Source organism: Protomyctophum bolini (genome assembly GCF_963924005.1).
Source record: "Protomyctophum bolini genome assembly, chromosome: 8".
NCBI lineage: Eukaryota > Metazoa > Chordata > Actinopteri > Myctophiformes > Myctophidae > Protomyctophum > Protomyctophum bolini.
In genome coordinates, this window is record NC_137869.1 from 35,227,277 (window position 1) to 35,250,109 (window position 22,833).

The 22,833-nt window shown below is 41.6% G+C and overlaps 1 protein-coding gene across 1 annotated transcript in view; it reads right to left on the reverse strand.

The window, feature by feature from the left end:
- Positions 1–745: 745 nt before the first annotated feature.
- Positions 746–22,833, reverse strand: part of pla2g4ab (phospholipase A2, group IVAb (cytosolic, calcium-dependent)) — a 31,766-nt gene continuing 9,678 nt past the window's right edge. The window contains exons 5-20 of the mRNA XM_080771325.1: positions 22,677–22,825; positions 22,358–22,474; positions 21,831–21,868; positions 20,094–20,238; positions 18,642–18,778; positions 17,528–17,750; positions 14,155–14,269; positions 10,556–10,693; positions 10,352–10,441; positions 8,601–8,669; positions 7,399–7,514; positions 7,108–7,222; positions 6,648–6,832; positions 5,232–5,421; positions 3,943–4,100; positions 746–2,447 (exon numbers count right to left, since the gene is read on the reverse strand). Of these exons, the coding sequence (XP_080627451.1) occupies positions 2,310–2,447; positions 3,943–4,100; positions 5,232–5,421; positions 6,648–6,832; positions 7,108–7,222; positions 7,399–7,514; positions 8,601–8,669; positions 10,352–10,441; positions 10,556–10,693; positions 14,155–14,269; positions 17,528–17,750; positions 18,642–18,778; positions 20,094–20,238; positions 21,831–21,868; positions 22,358–22,474; positions 22,677–22,825 (2,123 nt within the window). The 3' untranslated portion in view covers positions 746–2,309. The remainder of the gene's footprint in view (positions 2,448–3,942; positions 4,101–5,231; positions 5,422–6,647; positions 6,833–7,107; positions 7,223–7,398; positions 7,515–8,600; positions 8,670–10,351; positions 10,442–10,555; positions 10,694–14,154; positions 14,270–17,527; positions 17,751–18,641; positions 18,779–20,093; positions 20,239–21,830; positions 21,869–22,357; positions 22,475–22,676; positions 22,826–22,833) is intronic.

A 22,833-nucleotide genomic window follows, 5' to 3' on the forward strand; every position in this document is an offset into this window, starting at 1 on the left:
TCAAAATGTCTGCTAAAGCAACTAACTCCACCACCTCTCCCCCTCTCATGGAAGTAATTTACAATATATAAAGAACTACAACACCAACTTTGATGAGGCTGTATTGCTTTGTTTAAAAAATATATAAGGTTTTCTTAATTTCCTGAAAAGTGTATATTTTTCATTTCCTGAAAAATGAACATTTTAGAGTTTCCTCCCGACAGCAGAGAAATGTATACATATTGCTGTTGAGGAAGCATTATGCAGTCTACATTTGAATAATGAATTACCTTTATTAATATGGGTAATATGGGTAAGGCTACCTGTCTGCTGTTCAGTTACAATTAACAGAACAATGGCATGGTATCACAGTATCACGGTATAATTAACATAAAATGTAACATAAAATCCATGGGAGGGGGTCAGGGGGTACTGTAAAAGTATGTTTATTTGAAAAAGACACTGATTTGGCTAGCTCTCCTCAGGCAGGTTGTTCCAAAGCCTCAATGGTTGCCTTTGGTCTTCAGTCTAGACTAGTTTAACTACAGTACCAGAAGGGTCCTGTCAGAGGAGCAAAGGTTGCATTCAGAAAAATAGCCAGGGGCCAGCTCCTAGGTGAGCTGGTCAGTAAATTCTAAATCAATTCTAAAATGCACAGCTAATAATGTAAGAATTCAAAAAAAGTTCAGTTTGCGTTCCTTCCAAACATGATATTTCAGGGAGGGGCATCAAATAAAGACAAACAACTGTACATAGTTTCCCCCCCCCATGTTTTAATTCAATGATGTGTATTTTGCAACAATATGCATGACATTATTTATCCATCAAAGCTATTGAGCAAAGTGTTTATGTGCACAACTTGGTCCCCTTGATTTGATTTCCTGAAAAACTAATGTAAACAATGTTAAAGGACACAAAAAAGGTAGCACGTTAACACAAATAATGAAAACATATTTTTGCTACTGTAACAGTGCTTGACAAATATGTATTATATAGTCATTAAACCTACGTAATGTTAAGTATTTAACCTATTGCATAATTTCACTATGCTCCGAAATGAATTTGTTTCAACATAGAGATGTCTACAGTCTTCATAAGACCAGCATTGCTTGTCGTGTTTTGTTGCACTCAGCTTTGAGTATCAATTCAAGTCAGTCATGAAATACAAGAGAATATTCTGATAAAAGGTTTTAAATGCAACAAAGGTTTTGCCCGCTTTAGTAGAACTGTCTTCTGAGTTTATGTGATCCTATGAGGCTGGGGTTAGGGTGTGTGTAAAATTCCACTTCTCTCTGCACGGCCAGGCCCCCCTGCAGGTATAGGTGTAGTGTGTCAGATTCCAGGCCTCCAACGCTGCAGGTATAGGTGTAGTGTGTAAAATTCCACTAAGCGCAGCCGAGAGGCAACGTAAAGCTACAGGCGGATGTCGTGATCACGCGATCATGCTCTCCCCACCCCGCCTCAAACTTAGCCTCTCTCTCACCTCAACTCCAATTCTGAGAGAGAGAGAGAGAGAGAGAGAGAGAGAGAGAGAGAGATTGAGAGAGAAAGTGATGAGATAAAATGGACAGTTGTGCCTTTAATAATCCTGTAATTCCCGTCACCCTATCCACCCCTCCTCCCCTCTGAGATGTCCAACAGCAGTGGGTTTGGGGAAGGAGGAAATTAGTTGATAAAAACAATGTGTGCCAGTAAGGAATAGAGAGGCCTGAAATAACATAGTCAGGAAAATAACCACACCTTACATCATTTACCCTATAAATTCAGAGGGATGAACCTCAGTACGTCAGTAAGAGCAAAAGACCAGGGCAAAAGACCAGGGCCGTTGCCACGGCTCCAAGCCTTGTTTTTTTTTTTTTTAATGGTGGCTTTAGAGACCATCCCTGCATGCCATGAGGTGGTTAAACATCATTGAGAAGTTTCAGGTATCCAGACCCAGAGGGGGTGCACCTAGCATGTTTAGGAGTTGCCATCAAACAAACCCAATCGTTATCAGGTGCCGTTTCATGTTTTCACATGATATAGCATATTTGGACGAGCCAAACATGCTTCCTTCAGGGGGGCTGAAGGGAGCAGGGGAACATGATATCTGTGTTGAACACAGATGCTGAAAATTTAAATAATTGGGTCGGAGAGTCTTATATGGAAAGTTCCAAACAATGAGTAGGTGACCGTGAGACTCCTTATGGCTTCCAAACTCAAAGAATCTTTTACATAAAACCCTCAGCCTTTAGATCAGAACCACAAGTTTTTATCAGACCCACAGTGTTTCACATTATATACATAGGAAAAACCTCAGCAATTGTCTCCAAATTTGAGTCCTCAGCTTTTCACTTCCGGGGTTTCGTCCGGGTCTCTCTCTTGCCGAACTTCTTCTTTTGGATGTCGTTGAGGGAGAGGGACAGCGAGCAGCGTGAGGGATTGTCCTTCCGGTACACAATGCTCTCCTTGATGGCCTCTTTGATTATCTGGGGGAACATTTTATCATGTTAGAATAAAAAAACACTGGTAAAAGTACATTATTAAGAAAATATATCTCCAGTGTTAATGTGATTTGCTTTAATTATGCATTACTTTCATGGCTTTATAGGTGGGCCCAGGTGCAATAAACTTCTTCATGCCGAGGGTGGCTGAATAACTTCAACCCACGCAGTTAGCCCACATTGAATTAGTCCATTGTTAATCTTGATTGAAACGTGGTTGGCAAATAGATATAGAAATCAGCATATAAACATTAATTTGAAGTCTTATGGGAGAGACCCCATTAGTGCTGGATAATTTGGCCAACTTTGATGTTGCTGGGCAGATTTTACACATTTTAGATCATGTTCATTCTGGCGACATTTAGTGGTAATGTTGTTTTACAACAACAGCACTGGCTAACTGAGCTCGCCTCCATCAATATCTCTAAAGGCTTTGAGTAACAGTTGCATACCTACAGTATACACTACTACAATTTTATTGACAAACAGGGCAGGGCAAGTGAAAGTAAATTCCTACAGTTATGTGTAACACAGCTTCTGTGTAGTCAAAACTTGCGTAATCCTAATCCAGATATAGCCTTTCAAATTGGACATTGCAGTCTTGGGATACAAGTAAATGACAAATGCATTTAAGACAAATTAATTAATCAATGAATTAATCATTAACAAACAAGCAGTAGAGTGTGTGGGCTAATTTTGTGTGTGCTTGTTTGTTCATGACATTGTTATTTTGATGAGTATCAAAGCACTAGTCTGAACAAGACAAATTCCTTGTACATGTAATGCACTTAATGCACAAAGGTGACTGTACCTGTATAAACATTCATAGCTTTCACTGAATGGCATAACTCTCAAGTAGGCAGTTGTGTTATGCCATTTGACAAAACTATCTATTGAAGAATTCACAAAACCTGTGTGACCTGTGTGAGTGCGCGTGCGTGCGTGCGTGTGTGTGTGTGTGTGCGTGCATTTGTGCGTCAGTCAGACCGGCTGTTGTCCAGAGCCGAAAAACCTTAGAGTATATATGAATAGAGAGGGCACCCGAGTTCTCCTTCCATCAGAGTAGGAACAGAGAGCATTCTGGGATGGATTGGCCCCAAACACATGAACGCTCTGCCGTTGAACGTGCACAAACTCGCACGAACGCGCACGAGCGTTCTGCTGTCGTGAACTTGGCTGAGCTTTGTGTCACATCTGTGGTAGTGGGTACCACACTGGGTACCATACTGGGTACTCTAACAACGGATACAGCAACTACTCTGACAACAGGTACAACGGGTGTTGTACCTGTAACTGGGCGGAGCATGCATTCCCAACTTGCATCGGTCCCCGATACAAGTTGTGTACTTCCCAACTTGTACAAGTTGTACTTCCCAAGACAAGTTGTGTACTTCCCAACTTGTGTACTTCGGGCACCGAGTACACAGTACTGGTGCCCGAAGGACATCCTGTCTAGGTAATTCAAGAAGATAAAACTGACCTCTAGGTTGTTGAGTGTGTTAAATTCCATGAGGTCATGGAGCTGAATATAGGCCTTGTTGTTGTACTGGAAGTTAAAGGTGGAGTATGGCGTCTCAGGGTCATCAAAGATGTCAAAGTCGGCAGCCTCTAGCTCTTCCTCAGTGTCTCTTGTGACTCCTGCAAGAAATGGAGGGCAGATAAAAGATGAAGAAATGACGTTATGGCGGTCAGTTAAAACATGCCCACCCAGGAGGGTATCTACTCCATACAATCAAATGTTAATTGATCTCTGAGTGTAGAATTTGAGTGTACTACTGTATGCAAGGCAGTGAGTTATAATCCCATAAACCTAAGTTAGCATTACTGTTAGGGAAAAACCTTGCAGACATTAAATTTGAATGAAACGTCAACTAGCACATGCAAAGTTATGAATATGTCTCAATGTATGGTGTGCAATGAAAGCACAATTTGTAACTTCATAAAATTATATATAGTTTTTTACTTAGTCACTTCAACATGTCCTTTCTCCCAAATTTCCTGCAGTGTAAAAAACTCAACCCTATGTAACATATATAAACAGACAGAGGAAGTATGTAGGTGGATGACCTGTATGTGAAGAGGTATGATATCCTGTACCCCTCCTTAAAGTGGATAGGGACCTTCATGGATGTGGTGTTAGTGTGTAACTTTGTACGGCTGAAGATATGCGGTCTGTTTACACTCAGATCTCTCCCACTGATGTGAGAGAGAGAGGCCCCAAGGCACCGGACCCGCACTCAAGGTGTCCCCCCCCCCAGCACGCATGCCCCCACACACACACACACACACACACACACACACACACACACACACACACACACACACACACACACACACACACACACACACACACACACACACACACACACACACACACACACACACACACACACACACACACACACACACACACACACACACCACAGGCCAAGAGTTTATAGCAATATCTAGTGTGTGGAGATCTAATTTGATCGCGTCATTGTAGTTTGGACCTTGTTGCAATTACCCCCCTCCACACTGTACATAAAACCTATGGATTGTGGCTTTAAGGTGATGATTTACTGGGGTCACGCAAACAAAGGGGCCCAACTTTCTCCTACGTATGTGTAAAACAACGGAAATTACCTAATATGGTGGAATTCCACTGTTTTACTTGGAGGAAGAGATGCCTCATATGCTGTGATGGTAAACGTGCCTCATTATAATCCTACAAAAGAGCCCCAAAACTATTTTCCACACATGAAAACCTCCACATGTGTATATACTTACCGGGGGCTTTGAACTTCCTAAAGTTGATGTTGACCAGCACAAAGTGGATGACGGTGGGGCAATTCCTTTCCCCCCTTTTTGGTTTGAAGACGTAGCATTCTTTCAGACCCTCTCGGTCAAAAACTTTGGGGTCGATCTTGGGAAAGGGCAGTTTGTTCATCCGAGCCCACTTCTCTGCAAGCAGAAGTTCCTAGGGTGCAAATTTAAGAAACTGAAAAATGTTTCCTCTACGTGTGTCATTTTAACCACTTCCTAATTCACTTCCTTATTCTTCAATCCAATCCCTGGGTCTGTCCCAGGGTCTGTCAATATAATTATATTATACACAGTGAAATCCTCAGGGTCAAGAGTGTACAAATGTTAACAACTGGCCGATTTGTACAATATCTTAGTTAAATTAAAAAAGCATTCCAGCCATTTTCAACCTTATCTCAATATAACCTCAATAATGCTCATATCAGAAACCTTCCTCCAATGATAACATCGATGGGAAGCTAAACTTTCCTAAAAGGTTTTATCACTCTGAAATAGAAGCCATTGTTCACTGTACCAGTTCTTGTGAAAAATGTGATTCGTCCTTTCAGAGTGGGTAAATACAGAAATGTTTCATCTTATAATTATCATAGTGAGGACAAATGTTATGAACAAGGTTTAAAATGATGGGAGTGTTAACATAAGACCTTTATTGATCAAGCTGGGTAAATTCAGTCACCTAAAATAAATTAATTACCTCTGTTGCTAAACCTTCCCACAATCTCCATGAGGGAGCTAGCTTTCCTGACCAGCCTGTTCACGTTGCTCATAACTCCCCCAACATGCAATCGCAAAGAAGAGAGAGCTAGTCATTACAGACTGATAGAACACCTGTAGCATCCTGACTTGTACACACAGTGTTCCGTTAACACCGCAGATTTCATTGTGTAAATAGAAACAGTTATTGTGGGAAAGCAATGTTAGGAATTTCGCCAATCAGGATGGAATATGAACAATCTGCCGGTTCTGTCTTGATCGGAAATCGCAGTGTTTATGATTTGAGGCATTTTGTTCAAAACGGACCGATCCTGCAAACTTTGAGAATCAATCATAGTCAATCAGGATAGAATCTGAAAAAATCTAACAGATCCATCTTGATCACATGACTATAGAGATACTGATTTGTGTGATATAACATGTAAAATGCTGTGTCACTGCTTTAGTACTCCTACAGATAAAATCTGTAAGATTAATATAAAAAAATAAAATAAAGAATTCTGTATCGGGCAGTTAACAGACAGACAGACAGACAGACAGACAGACAGACAGACAGACAGACAGACAGACAGACAGACGGACGGCGGGCGGACAGGATGCAAAACCTCTTCACCAATTAGTGAACCAGGTGTGGGGTAACAGTGATTGGCCTTCAGGTCAACTGACCTTAAAGGGTGGGCTGGAGTCGCTGGGTCTGGCAGAGAAGTCAAAGGAGATGATTAGATCAACACCACGCTGCGGCCTCAGGATGAGCGGGTAGGGAAGGTTATAGGTTAAACCACTGTCCACCACATGGATCTTCTTGCTCTTCACATCCAAAGGCTCATAGATACCAGAAAACTCATCTGGGTCTGAATGAGAACAGAACAGATACGAATATATTTGGTTTATCGAGAACCACGTTTTGGGAAGAAGGATGATGTTTAAGATTCAGTTTAGCTATACTTTCACTGTGAAGTTATCTATTTTTTATTTGTTTTGTTTGTTTATTTCACCATCAATCAATTAAAAACACAACTAACACTATTTACATCATCTGTTACAAAAGACACACATACATACAGAGGGATCGGGGAATAACTAATAATAAAGCAATAATAATAAAGAAATAAATAGCATTTTCCACCTGTAACAGCATCCACCTCATCCTCTGCAGGACCAAACTCGTTGAGGATGTTGGCGCTGAACGGGGAGAAGGGCATCTCTGTGTTCAGGTTCAGACCCAGCATGAAATTGTGTACCTGTAGGTTTAGGTGTGGAGATTTTATTCCAAAATGAATCTCAAAATGTATCTCCTTTTCATGGACTATTCATACGTTTGTACTAATGCACTCATACTATTGTACTATTGTTTTGTCAGACAACCCAACCTACTACTATATTATATTAAAAAAAAATAAGAAGAAAAAAGGTGTACCTTCCCTGCCCGACCCTCTCGTGAGTTGAACAAAGTAGAGTCTGTGAAAAAGGACATCATTCTCTGGACCCAGCTGGCCTGATGGATCTCATCTGTTTCCGGGTTTTCTGTGCCTCCTGGCGAGCAAGATAAATGTAATTACCATATATGGTTCAGTAGGTCCACTGACTGAGAAATATTCCCCTTTTCGTATTTAAATTATACTTCTGGTATGTAATAGTAATAATAAATATATAAATACCTGATGCGCAAGTTCAAGTTCATCTTTATTGCTCATTACTTTACATCAGAGATGCACAGCAGAACAAAATTACGTTGCACTGGCGCCATTAAAAACACCACAATTCATCATAGAATGAACTCAGTAATGATTAAAATCAATATTATAACTAGCATTAAAATAATTGCCAAAATCATTCCACCATCATGATGGTGAGAATGTGCAATGTGTATAAATAATAATAATTATTATTATTATTTTGGGATAAGTATCCCGGGCAATCATTAAAATATGCCAGTTCTTATTATTCCATGACTTGTGTTTACAGCCTGTTTATTGGACTATCAGATAACTCTTGCAAGATATCAGTAGGCATGCCCCGCTAACAATACGCTTCTGGTCTGGTTTTTTTGCATGCCACATACTTGCGAAAAGGTGCATCATATAGACAATGATTTTTCACATTGACATCTAAGATTTAAAAAAATATCAGACACGCACATTTTTACAGGACCAGTCATTAGACATATGTTCTATCCATGACTTGCATAGGTTGAAAACAATATTTTCAAAAAAAGTTTAAAAATAAAGAACCTCTACAGATGGCTCTACAGAGCCGTTAAAACAAAAACGGCAGGTGCCTTCAGTCATGACACCTGCTAGTGCCCACAGCACTGCCATAATAATAGCCTTAAGGTCATTACACACTGGCGAATTAGCGACGCGATGCAGTTCGCCTGCGAATCTCTGCAAAATACGACACCAGAGCGAAAACGGTCGCATTTTCACCACTGATGTGGAAGCTTTCAATTGTTTTTTTTTTAAATGCGAATTATTCGCATGAATATATCGCGTCGCTAATTTGCCAGTGTGTAATGACCTTGACACAGCATTTAACATGGTTAAACATGGCTAAGAAGGCAATCAGTGTCAACAGTGTCAAAATGCGCCTGTGAATCACACAATGTTAAGTTCTCGTCACCTTTTTTGCGTGGTTCCTCATCATTATCCAGACTGTCCTCTCCAAGGATGTGCTGCGGCTTGATCTGCTCTGTTAGGAAAACACATGGAGTCATTAGGACCCATCTTCAAGAGTTATTTGCAGTAGAACATCTATAGATCAACATTATATCTGCTATAACTTTTCCACATAATTATAGCGATATAGCTCATAATTTATCTCCAGTGGTGTACTGGCATCTGCCATCTGGGGAAGTGGGTATAGGCCTGGCCTACTGAAATTTTGCAGTGGCCCATGCCATAAAATAACAAACAGCGCCCTGTGTAAAAACATTCCTAGAAACAGTGCCATGCGTCTTATATTGGCAGGCAAATTGTCAAAAACAACAAATTGTCAACTACTTCCGGATACAATTTTCAGTGCAGAGCGAGAAAGACACAGGATGGTTTCTTTCTTGACGTTTAACTATTTCACACAATTTCAAATAATCAATATATGTATCGAAACATATAACATACACATTATCTGTGACAACAAAATATATTACTACACACACAGAAGTGAGTATAGAAATGCTACATCTCTGCTCTGTTAGTGCAGTGTCCTGTCCATTCAGCCGATCAGAGCTTGTGGCAGTTTCGAACGTGTTTGGAACGGGACTGCAGCAATATACGAGAAGCGAACACTCAACATTACAGACAGACAGACAGACAGACAGAGATTCTGTCAATAGATATGAAACGCTTTGGATAGTAATACAATACGCCTAATAAACTAATACATTCTTTGACTGGGCAGAGACATTCTAAGCACTTATGAACGTCCCACGCCATTGTTCCTGTGAGAAACCAAACAAAGCCCCCAAGCTAAACACATATCTGATGAGCTGTCAGAGAGAACTACAGGAAGCTGATATATTTTCTTTTGTCTGTGGATATCACACATGAACACACACCCAATCCTATGTAAGCATTTAAGACTATTTAAAGGGCAATCTTTTACACTGTTGAGGTGTCAAAGTTTGCCAAAGTCAATCTACTATCAGACAATGACGAAGGTGAGACATCACTGACAACAATGAGAGGTGCAGTGCTGAGGCATTGATGTCTGGAAGGTAAAAGCCTTATAGTTATATTTAGCACGTGTTGCACACTAAAAAAGGCTTAAAATGTCTGAGTATAATATCTCTAACTGTGTATTATGATGTATTTCTAAAGTTGTCTTAGTGTAACCACAAACCCATGGTGTCTGCCACGAGAAACCAAACATCTACCACTCTCATCCAAACAGGAATCCCCCATTGGCCAAAGAGGATATTGGGCTACTGGGCTTCAGGCAAGGGATTTTAATTCCGCCACACACTCACTGGAAAACCATCCTGATTTCAGCAGTGTCCACTGTTAGTGTAAAGTATATAAGCAGTCAAAGTCACTGAACTCAGTGCTAGCCGAGGTGTGACTACACACCTGTTGTGTATCAGTTGAATCAATGCACACAGCATGAGCGGGATAAGGAAGAGCCTATGCTTATCATGCTTTTGCTTGTCTTTTTATCGTTTGTTTCATTGTGACTATCTACAAAATCATTCCAACAAAAATAACTTTTGACCTAAAACCTTCCCTGTCATCCGTCCTTCAATTGAGCCTGTCACAGTAACCACTTGGATTCAAACCTGATTTTCCTGGATGGGAAACCAAGCATAGTCACTGATGGCAGAGAGAAAAAAACCTAAAAAACAATAACGATTTTCAGAGGAATAGAAATTAAATTACCTATTTCCTCCTCCATGGTGATGCCACCAACTGTGTCTTTTACCCCCAGCACTCTGTTGAAGAGGATAGAGAAGGCACTGCCCCACACACCTGACACAGGAAAATAATATAAATGTGTGCATACAATGCTCTGTGTGAATGCACAGTATATCTGTGTACCTTATTTGTTGTCAATAATTTTATGTCATGGCGTCTCTCTCTTACCCATGAGAAAATGCAGCGGGTTTTCCTCATATTTCTTAATAGCCGTTCCCATGAAGAACTTGCTTCCAAACAAGTCAGGGGTCATGAAGGTTCCATACTTAGCCATCCCAATTTCATAGGGACTGAACTCCACCCAATCTGCATGTTGAAACAGAGCATCAAATACAAATTAAAAGCAGAAGAATTCATAAATCAACCATAATTGCCATACAACACCGTTATCTCTTTACATCAACCCTGATATCTGGGGTCAATAAACTTTATTATTATTATTGTCTTTATTGAATAAAGACATTTTCATTAATTTGCTATTGAGAATGAGCAGTAGAGTAACAACACAAGCCTTGAGATATGCAGCATTTAGTCGTTGTGATAAAAGGCAGTGAAAAATGTGTACACACATCGTCACTATCGTGCAAATACACACACACTACACACGCAAACCACCAAGGATTTCCTCAGCTCAGAGCTCTGCAACCTATTATTCCATTATTTTCTGTCTATGAAAGAGATCAATTTACAAATCTGGCTTATTTTTACTTTCTTTTGTTATTGCTCTGTGGTTTCCAACACGACAGAGTGGCTTGTGTTCCCGGGCCATGGAAACAACAACACTGTCGCATTCACGGAATCAGGTCACTGGATCAATGACATTGTAATTTGTAAAGATTATCACAATACAAACATTCCCAAATCAGAAGGCATGGTTGAAACAGGGACTTTTGCACCATGATAAAGGTTTGAACTGCTGCTTGCAATTGGGATTATTTGGAAATTCATTTTTTTGATTAGCACTGCAAAGGTACAATACGTAGTCACACGACTCACACCTTTATGGGGCTGGTGCCACTGGGCGGTGGTCGTTGCCTGTTCCCTGTTCACAGAACAGGTATTCAAATGCACCCCTGACCTGACAGTTATAAGAACTATTCGCCCCTGGGTATGCGTGTGACATCATCATGAAACTCTGAAGTTATGCAGGAATGCCTAGTAGTGAGTGGCAAAAAACTATACTTTCTGGCCTTAACAGCCCATACATCCAAACAGAAAAGTCCTGTCTGATTGCATTAAACTACATTAAACAATGTTAAACTCACTTTGCCTGTCGCTTTGCCACTCGATTTGCCATTCACTTTATGCATGCGCATACCCTCTATTTTCAGCATTGAAGAATCAGCCATTACAGCCAGCCAAAATATGTTTTGGTAGGCTGTAAAACTAAATTAAATTGTATTCAAGACACTAAAACTAAGTCTAAAACTATATCAAAATTAGCTGTCAAAATGAACACTGCTCCAATACCAGGAACATGTGGAATGGACTAAATATCTTTACAGATTCAGAAAACATGTGGTAGAAGTGTCTGCATGATCACTCCCAGGTGAATTTAGAAATTCTATGCACGCTTTGAGAAAAACACGCATGCCATAGATGCAATAAATGTTTGTTCCAGAAAGCTGGCTCAAGTTAAACTTAAACCTGCATGCATTATGTCTTGATCAAGCCAGATCCGGCATATCCAGACGTGATATAACCCTGGGGGCTTTAAATTAAGTTGGCAGCAAGTGAAATTTAAGTAACATCATTAAGACAGGTAATATATGATATTTACTACAATAATGTAAAGTGCAGTTACTGTTTAACCTTACATTTTTCTAACTGACCTACACACTTTGTGATACAAAGAAATGTCACTGACATGAAAACAAAATAAAAAACAGTGCAAAAACAGCGGGGGGAAACTGCGTGGGGAAACTGCCCCTGTCAGGTAAAGAGAAGCGACTTGGACTCCTCATGCATTGAAGGAAGCAGGAGGTCAGTCCTTCACCGGTCTAGTACTTATAATCTAATTATACTTTTCATAAACAGAATATGTAAGCCCCGTTTTTGGAACTGTAAATTATAAATATGGCTTGACAGACCTGGCTAACTTGAAAAGGGTAGGGTAAGGGATTTTCTTTATGTTAAAATAAGTGTGAAATAGCTCTAAATTCTGCTATGGAGTGTTTGTTCAGTGGGAGTCTCCATGTCTCTGGAGCTCTTAAATAAACAAAATATGTATATTCAGGTCAGGATAGCAATTTTATCATTTGGACAGGGGTTATGTTTTCACCCCATTCCATTTGTGTCCCTGCCTGTTATCTCAGGATATCTCTGGGAGTGGCTTATCGTAAAAACATATAACTTCCAAATAGCTGCACCTAACATTGTGCCTAATGCCTATCAGCAGACGTGATGTGGAAATGGTATATTTAAGTACCCGTAGTAGTACCCGTTCTGTGTCCCTATGTACAGGAGTTCTGTATCAGGCATGCCCAAATATGGAGTGTTGTGATGTTATAACAGGCCAGCTCCATATAATATATGGAGCTGGCCTGTTATAACATCACAACACTCCATATTGGCCTGCCCAGGCGGCTCTGACCACCGTGGGTCCGACCGACTTGACACCGGGCACTGCACTCCCTGTGGGGGTGTGGAACGCGTGTGGGGTAAACTGGGAACCGCACTCCATCGGTTCCTCTGCGATACGCATGCCAAGTTTGAAGTCGATTGGTCTGTCGGTTCTCAAGATATGATGGGAACAGATACACACACATGCACTCGCACATGCAGATTTTCTGAATTTATATATAATTTAAGCAATCTGTTAATTTATTACTTTAAACTGAATGGTGTTACAATAACATCCTGCATTAAACAATGCACATGAACCATGCTTATGACACTCCTGGTATAAGATATTGCTTAATTGTAATAGGTTGAGTTTGATAACTACCAGTAGTGGTATTCGCTTAATGAGATTTCTGTCATTTTCCCATTGGAAAGACCATCATTCAACTGCCAACAGTGTAAAAGATCCCTGTAACAGAATAAATATCTATCCTATGACTTCCACAGTTTTGTCTTGATTCATGAGCAATTCTTTGTCTGCATTAGAATTTCATGATGTAACAATCTTGTGAAAACGACAGCAGCGCTCAGCTGTTCAGAATGTAGGCAATAGGTATAATGCAGAAGATCCTACATTCTAGGAATCTATAAAGTCAGTCTACTATTCAATTCCAATGAAGCAGAAAATATCACTTGATGGTAAATATACTAAATGTTTTGGGAGACAGCAACTATGCATTCTACAATCATTGAATAACACTTGTATAATACATGGTCTTGTAGATTTTCTCTCCAAATATACTAAATATACTACAAAAAATAATGAGGAAGTACAAAATGGGAAGCTTGAATCGGAAAAAGAAAAGAAAAAATATATTTCCACCACTTATTAGTTCCACTTCAAAGCTAGAATCAGCATGATCTTGTGCACAGTTCAGTTCCTTGATGTAGCAGCAAGAGTTCATATCTAAAACCACCAACCAAGAGCTGCCACTGCATATCAGCTTATCTCACCATGGTACATAGTTTCTGTTATAAGGAAATATGTCCTACTTGGTTACTTTGCATGTGGCTAAGCTCATTTGAGCACTTCTATTTACTCATTATGTATGCAAAAACAAACGGCACATAAGACAAACGCACATGCTAGCGCATGCACAGACGCACACGCACACACACACACACACACACACACACAGGCTTACCTGCAAACATGAGTTCAGACACGTCAGGCTTGACATGCAGACAAGTGAAGAGAGGAAGTGGACACTGAGCCTCATCGATCTTGTCCTGCAGTTGACTCAGCTTGGTATCCATCCTCTGAAAAAAATGAGACAAACAAAACAAAATCTCATCATGAAACCACAACAAAATGTTTACGTCACATACTGTATTGCAAGACAAACTAGAAAGTTGCATGTGCTCAGTGAAGAGCCTAATTCTGAAGTGTGGCCAGTCTATTACGTCAGTCACCTATGACGTATTGGCCATGGTTTCAGTCGATCCAACTGCATTTGTCATCCATTACAAAATGAAAGTTAAACGCAATATATGAGAAAACTACTTTACTGGCAGCGTGCGTGCACAAGAAATGTGACATTGATTGGCCAATGGTTTAAACCAGGGGTTTTCAACTTATTATGAACCAGGGACCACCACCCTGACTGAGAATCAACCTGGGGACCACCACCCTGACTGAGAATCAACCTGGGGACCACCACCCTGACTGAGAATCAACCTGGGGACCACCACCCTGACTGAGAATCAACCTGGGGACCACCACCCTGACTGAGAATTAACCTGGGGACCACCACCCTGACTGAGAATCAACCTGGGGACCACCACCCTGACTGAGAATCAACCTGGGGACCACCACCCTGACTGAGATTCAACCTGGGGACCACCACCCTGACTGAGAATTAACCTGGGGACCACCACCCTGACTGAGAATCAACCTGGGGACCACCACCCTGACTGAGAATCAACCTGGGGACCACCACCCTGACTGAGAATCAACCTGGGGACCACCACCCTGACTGAGAATCAACCTGGGGACCACCACCCTGACTGAGAATCAACCTGGGGACCACCACCCTGACTGAGAATCAACCTGGGGACCACCACCCTGACTGAGAATCAACCTGGGGACCACCACCCTGACTGAGAATCAACCTGGGGACCACCACCCTGACTGAGAATCAACCTGGGGACCACCACCCTGACTGAGAATCAACCTGGGGACCACCACCCTGACTGAGATTCAACCTGGGGACCATTGTTGTGTTGGGAGGGGGGATATGGTCGTGGTGTGGGTGAAATATTAAACTCATGTTGCTGTTCATTGTAACTTATTTTATGAGTAAGCAGACACTTGCGATTGATTATGGGCACATTTCCTTATAAAGGTCACTCAACCAGGAAATCCGGTACGGTTTACCACTTTTCTGAGGAAGTTCTTGACATCCGACTTCCCAGTAACTGACAACATCGACGCGTCATCATTTGTCACCAGATCATTTACTGCATTGTTTCTCAACTTGTGGTCAATACAATAAATTAAAATACGAATCTTCACTTTCCGACATTAATAAATGCATGGTCAGGGACCACATGCAACCCCACCTGTTGAAAACCCATGGTTTAAACAGACAAAAACATAATCTCCCACTTTGCCTTCACCCTGGCAGGTGATAGCTAAGGTGAAATAAGAGAAAATTAATGTCAGTTGGTTGCATGCCCTCACAATTTTAAGTGTGATGCTGGCATAATTTTTTAAGAATATCTGTGCCCAAAGCAACTCAAGGATACGCATGCGACAAACAAAACAAAATCTCATCATGAAACCACAACAAAATGTTTACGTCACATACTGTATTGCAAGACAAACTAGAAAGTTGCATGTGCTCAGTGAAGAGCCTAATTCTGAAGTGTGGCCAGTCTATTACGTCAGTCACCTATGACGTATTGGCCATGGTTTCAGTCGATCCAACTGCATTTGTCATCCATTACAAAATGAAAGTTAAACGCAATATATGAGAAAACTACTTTACTGGCAGCGTGCGTGCACAAGAAATGTGACATTGATTGGCCAATGGTTTAAACCAGGGGTTTTCAACTGATTATGAACCAGGGACCACCACCCTGACTGAGAATCAACCTGGGGACCACCACCCTGACTGAGAATCAACCTGGGGACCACCACCCTGACTGAGAATCAACCTGGGGACCACCACCCTGACTGAGAATCAACCTGGGGACCACCACCCTGACTGAGAATTAACCTGGGGACCACCACCCTGACTGAGATTCAACCTAGGGACCACCACCCTGACTGAGAATCAACCTGGGGACCACCACCCTGACTGAGAATCAACCTGGGGACCACCACCCTGACTGAGAATCAACCTGGGGACCACCACCCTGACTGAGAATTAACCTGGGGACCACCACCCTGACTGAGAATCAACCTGGGGACCAGCACCCTGACTGAGAATTAACCTGGGGACCATTGTTGTGTTGGGAGGGGGGATATGGTCGTGGTGTGGGTGAAATATTAAACTCATGTTGCTGTTCATTGTAACTTATTTTATGAGTAAGCAGACACTTGCGATTGATTATGGGCACATTTCCTTATAAAGGTCACTCAACCAGGAAATCCGGTACGGTTTACCACTTTTCTGAGGAAGTTCTTGACATCCGACTTCCCAGTAACTGACAACATCGACGCGTCATCATTTGTCACCAGATCATTTACTGCATTGTTTCTCAACTTGTGGTCAATACAATAAATTAAAATACGAATCTTCACTTTCCGACATTAATAAATGCATGGTCAGGGACCACATGCAACCCCACCTGTTGAAAACCCATGGTTTAAACAGACAAAAACATAATCTCCCACTTTGCCTTCACCCTGGCAGGTGATAGCTAAGGTGAAATAAGAGAAAATTAATGTCAGTTGGTTGCATGCCCTCACAATTTTAAGTGTGATGCTGGCATAATTTTTAAAGAATATCTGTGCCCAAAGCAACTCAAGGAGAGGTCCTAAATTATAATTATAAACTCTGAAGACCAAATTGTCTCTTCAATAACAATAAAAACGTTTCAGTCTCTCTCGACCTTCATCAGAACTGAAGGTTGAGACTGAAAGTTATTTTTATTATTAGAAAATGAAACTGGCCTTGAGAGAGTAGCTCTTCTTCCCTTTTGTTTCATAACTTTGAAAGAGAACAGTGAAATAGTTACTGAAGGTCACATGTTACAAAAGAGAGAGAGAGAGTAATGGGGGCATTGGGCGGCGACAGCTAGAGGATAGCAGGTCAATAAGCAAAGAACAGGAAGGAAAAATCATGATAAACCACATGAACCCTAGCGCCACTATTCTGGGAATATCATAATAAGTGGAAATTCCGTGAAAATAGGCAAATGTAAGCGAAACATTCTAGCAGATCTACAAGCTCACAACATGTCGCAATGCATCGCATTGTGAACTTGTAGATTGTCTATTTTCGCTATTTGATATACAACGTATAAGGTTAAACCACTAAACCAAAAAAGCATGTGGTAAACACATCATACCGCGGGTAAAAGCGTCTCTCCGATGAGCATGCCAAATATATCGGTGAAGGTGACAGGCTGCCCTCCAGCCTTCTTGGTCCACAGAGCTTGGGCATAGTTGCTGATGTGCTGGGGTAGCAGCAGCCGCAGTGGGTTACTGCTTACACTCTTCATCAGCTCCTGGTTTATCTCTTTAGGTCCTTTGGTGGGGAACTCAGGGTGGGAATAGAGAGTGGACATATACCTGGGGAAAACCAAGAGGGGAACCACAAAAGGATTTAGCCTTCAATTAATATCAAACCGCAAACACTTTTCCAAAACTAAGTAAAGAGTTTGAAATATGACCGATCTAACACACTAAAAAAGAATCACAGGCTAGCAGGAAAGTGTGAATTGGATGAGAGAAGTGGACAGAATGTGTAAGAAAGGCTTGATAAATGAGAAGTGAGGGAAGTTCAAAGCGGAAGACAAGATGGGGCAGCAGATTGGGAAGTGCTAAGTTGCTAATGAAGAGAGAAAGGAAGAGAGAGGGTTTAGAAAGAGAGAGTACAGAGACAGCCTGAGAGAGGAGAGTGAAGGCCTATTCATACATACTATAGTTTTAGGTGATAAGGTGACCACCGAAACGGTGGTTAGTAAAAACAGAGAGATGTGTTTGGGTGAGTGGTGAAGCACCACACACACACTCACCGTGGCGTGACGTCATGTTGTAGTTTTCGGTGGTCACCTTATCACTACAACCGGAGTATGAATAGGCTTTGAGAAAGACTAAAGGCCCACACATACTCCAGTTTTAGGTGATAAGGTGAACACTGCAGTGGTTGGGAAACTACAACATGTCACTGAGCTGCGTTGATAAGCAACTCATACGCAAACAACATCACCACGTTCACCCTGGCTCTCTCCGGAGGGAGGCGGGACCCACCTAAACCACTGTTTAGGTGACTATGAGCGTCTAGTATCAAAACCATCGTTTAGGTGAAAATGTTCCCACCGAAAAGGTGAGTATCTTATCACCTAAAACTGAAGTATGCGTATCCCTTTAGGAGAGAGACTGTCCGTCTGAGAGAGAGAGAGAGAGAGAGAGAGAGAAGCAAAGAGAGGTCACATCACACACAAATGCGTGTTTACTGACCATGTGGATCCAGAGAGGCCTGCGACGTATGTGGCACAATCCAGGACCCCAGACTCATACAGGGCTTTCATTACTCCGGAGAAACCTACCATTGCTCTGAAACCTCCCCCTGAACCTACAATGGCTATGATTGGCACCTGTAATGGACCAACAATAACATGCAGACGTACGCGCACACACACACACACACACACACACACACACACACACACACACACACACACACACACACACACACACACACACACACACACACACACACACACACACACACACACACACACACACACACACACACACACACACACACACACACACACACACACACACACACACACACACACACACACACACACACACACACACACACACACACACACACACACACACACACACACACACACACACACACACACACACACACACACACACACACACACACACACACACACACACACACACACACACACACACACACACACATCAATTAGGCCAAGTCGCATAATGTTTCATATGGGTGAATAATTATCAGTAGATCTCAATGTGCCTCGCTTTCATTGATAGAATCTCGTTCTTTCAGCATAAACAACGTCCTCTGCCATCTCTAGTCTCTGCACTGACACTCGTTTTACAACGTGGTTACATCACCCCTTTGCAACGCTATCCCAGGTGGAGTTCACTTTTTCAACCTTTTCATGCTTTTTTCATCCCATCTCTTCCTCCCTGAATTGTAGCCAAGGCCCTATCTGCATGTTTTGGCAGTCTGACAGCGCTACTTCCAGGAGTCTACACTGGAGAGTGAGCTGAGGAATGTTCTAGTTCACAAACAGTGGCTCGGGAGGGATGCATGTTTGGACCACTTGTTTTAAGTAAATATCCCCATTTCTTAATTTCCTACATAATATATAGATTTTAAAAAGTTAAAGCAAAACAGATCACAACTTTATCAATTAAAAACAATTTCAACATTATTTTATAGTATCCAAATAACTTCCTTAAATAAATGAAAACAACATTCAAGAAGTAGTGAAAATAGCAGATCTACAAGCTCACAAAGTGACATGAAGCAAAGGGTTGTGAGCCTTTAGATCTGACATATTTCACTATTTCCGGGCTCAAAAGGTTTGGGAACCACTGTTCTAGTGCCGTGCAGTGGAAATCCAGTGCCATTTCTTCTTGCATATCGCTGGTTATTTTGTTTATGACTGGAGGTTAGAGAGAGTTCACATTGAGCCCAAGGGGCTGTCGGCAGAAACCCATAACCACAATGGGCTGAGAACGTATTTCAGCTCAGCACAGGAATGCACAACTCTTGCAGCTCAGCATACAATATGGTGCAGTAGATGTAAGAGACATTCAGTCAGCGCCAGTGGGAGTTTCTCTAACTGTGTGGGGTGGTGAGAGGAGCGAGAATGCCAGACTGATACAAACGAGAGGGGCTGTTGTTCCCACCTCCTGAGGAGAGCTGGGGAGGAAGCGTGGTTTCTCCATGTCCAGCAGCTTCTTAATGCCCAGCATCACTATGTCCCTGCGCTTCTGTCTATAGAGCTTCTCTTTCTCACACAGGGCCAGGCTGAACCGCAGGTCCAGTTTGGTGCTAGAGATGCACGCACGCGCACACACACACACACACACACACACACACACACACACACACACACACACACACACACACACACAATAATCAGTGGACATTCTCTATTCCTCTCTCACATTTGAATGCATAGTGCATTCTACTGTAACACAGGGTACAGTACAAATATGGTTGCACACGCAATCACGCACACACATGCAGCCACCTGCACACACAGCCGCGCACACACATACGGTACACACACAGACACGCACACACGGTCATACTCTCATACACATTTTCACGCGTGAATCTATTTGGCGTCCGAGCATAGACATGGTAACGCCCTCGCCTGCCTCTGATTGGCCTACCGACACTGCCCGTCTCAACTGTCCTCCGAGGTGGATATAGCTATGCTGGATAGTCTTATGCGGGGTTACTCCGTGGTGGGAAATAATACAAGTACGGTATGATACAAGTATTAGTTTACTAATTAGATTAATACACGATAATCAACACTAACACTTTATTTAGAACACACCAAAATCAAATCATAGTACAGCGTACGTGTTCAATCAATTATTCAACTTCTTCTACAAAAATAAAAGGTTACAAGTTAGTTACAACAAGGCTGCGTTCTGTCGCACGTGCCAAGCTGTCATTCTCTTGTATTATTTCCCACCACGGAGTAAACTCGGATGACAGTCAAGTCGGGCACTGTCGGTAGGCCAATCAGAGGCAGGCGAGGCGTTACCATGTCTATGCTCAGACGCAAAATAGATTCACGCCATTTGCACAGTAATCTGTGAGGTGATTTGTCCTCTGTGACAAACAGTAAACAGACAAACACTTAACCTTTCATCTCTAAGCCTTCACCTTTGAAATTATGCCTAATCTACAACAATAAAAGACATTCTCTTGTCCTCCCACTGAACAGCACTTAATTTTACTTAAAACCCTACATTACCCGAAACAAGCTTCTTAAAGGAGAATTCCATACTAAAAGGCTTTCTTACCTTTCTTTGTAGTTGTTACGTCCCCATCAAAGAGGTCCAGGTGTTATTTTGTGCAAAAGCTCCTTATTGGCTATTTCCCCTACCGTAAGCCCTAAATGAATTGCATTGAATTGAATGGGATGTATGGGGTGTTGTGCTAATTCGCTTATTTCCATCGCTCAAAATTATAATCTTTTTGTATATATCCTCTCTTCATAATGTAAATAATAACCCAAGCGGCACACTTTACTACTTATTTCGATGGAAATAAGCGAATTAGCACAACACCCCATACATCCCATTAAATTAAAAGCAATTCATTTAGGGCTTATGGTAGGGAAAATAGCCAATAAGGAGCTTTTGCACAAAATAACACCTGGACCTCTTTGATGGGGACGTAACAACTACAAAGAAAGGTAAGAAAGCCTTTTAGTATGGAATTCTCCTTTAATACAATACATTGGGCCAACAAACATCTCAATAGAGATAAGCACTGCTATGCAAGGGTTAAGGTTGTCCTCCTCAGGAATTCCTGTGCATTGTTCAACATCTGACTCCATTATTATGCAGCCACGGTGAGAAGCTATGGTGTGGGAAAGTGCAGATTAGAGTTGTACGTACCACACATCCAGGGACATCTCCAAGTACACTTTGGTTTTCTGTTGAAACAATGTGTGGTTAATTTACAGTGTAGTGACTGCTGATAAATGTTGATTATCCTGTCGACTGTTAACCCCCGGGGTCACACTGAAGAATCCACAACAATACAAGAATGAGTAAAGATGGAAGAGAGCAGGGACTACAGAGAGGCAAAGGATTAGAGGTAATGTAGGATAATTGATAACAAGGAGTGGCAGCGCACACTCGCACAGATCATAAAAGTGTAAAATGGCAATGAAAGACGAAGCCACACATTGCACCACACAATCAACAGTTAGTTATAATTAGCAGGTATTTTTGAGACACTTTTTTTTAGCTGTTGCTGAACAGCTCAGCATTCTTACTTCATATATCTTAAAATTCATATTTTCATCCATCTTACTGTATGCTATTGACCTTTAATAACTTAATATTAATATTAACTAAATATTAAGATGGGGAAACCAATCTGATTATACTGTCTCATTTTAATGAATCAAGTGTCTTACTTTGCCAAATGGGAAAATCACCGTCTCTGGATGAGCCACTTTAATTTTGTTGTTTATGTCATAGGTGGCAGTTCCAAGAGTCTCATCCATCACAAAGTTGGCGTCCATCAATGTCAACTGATTGAAACAAACATAAGCAATGTGTATAATAAAACATGGAGAACCATCATGGGTATTTTGTGTATGTTCACTCATTTAAAGCAATAAATAAAATTGTATAGGCTGTTTCTCAATATGCATGGTTTACAGTCTTGATGTCGAGTATTATATCCAATCATCATCCTATGCAAAACGGACTCTGATCAGATGGAGTTCTCACCTCCAGGACGTTCTGTTGGTTGGGGTCCAGTATGAAGGTAAAGGTCTCGTTCCATTGTGGATTTATGTCGTTGTCTATATGCCGAGTTCTCTTTCTGCTCTCTGGGGCCGTGGGAATTAACAGCTCCACATATGGGTCTGGGGTGTCCACTGTAAGG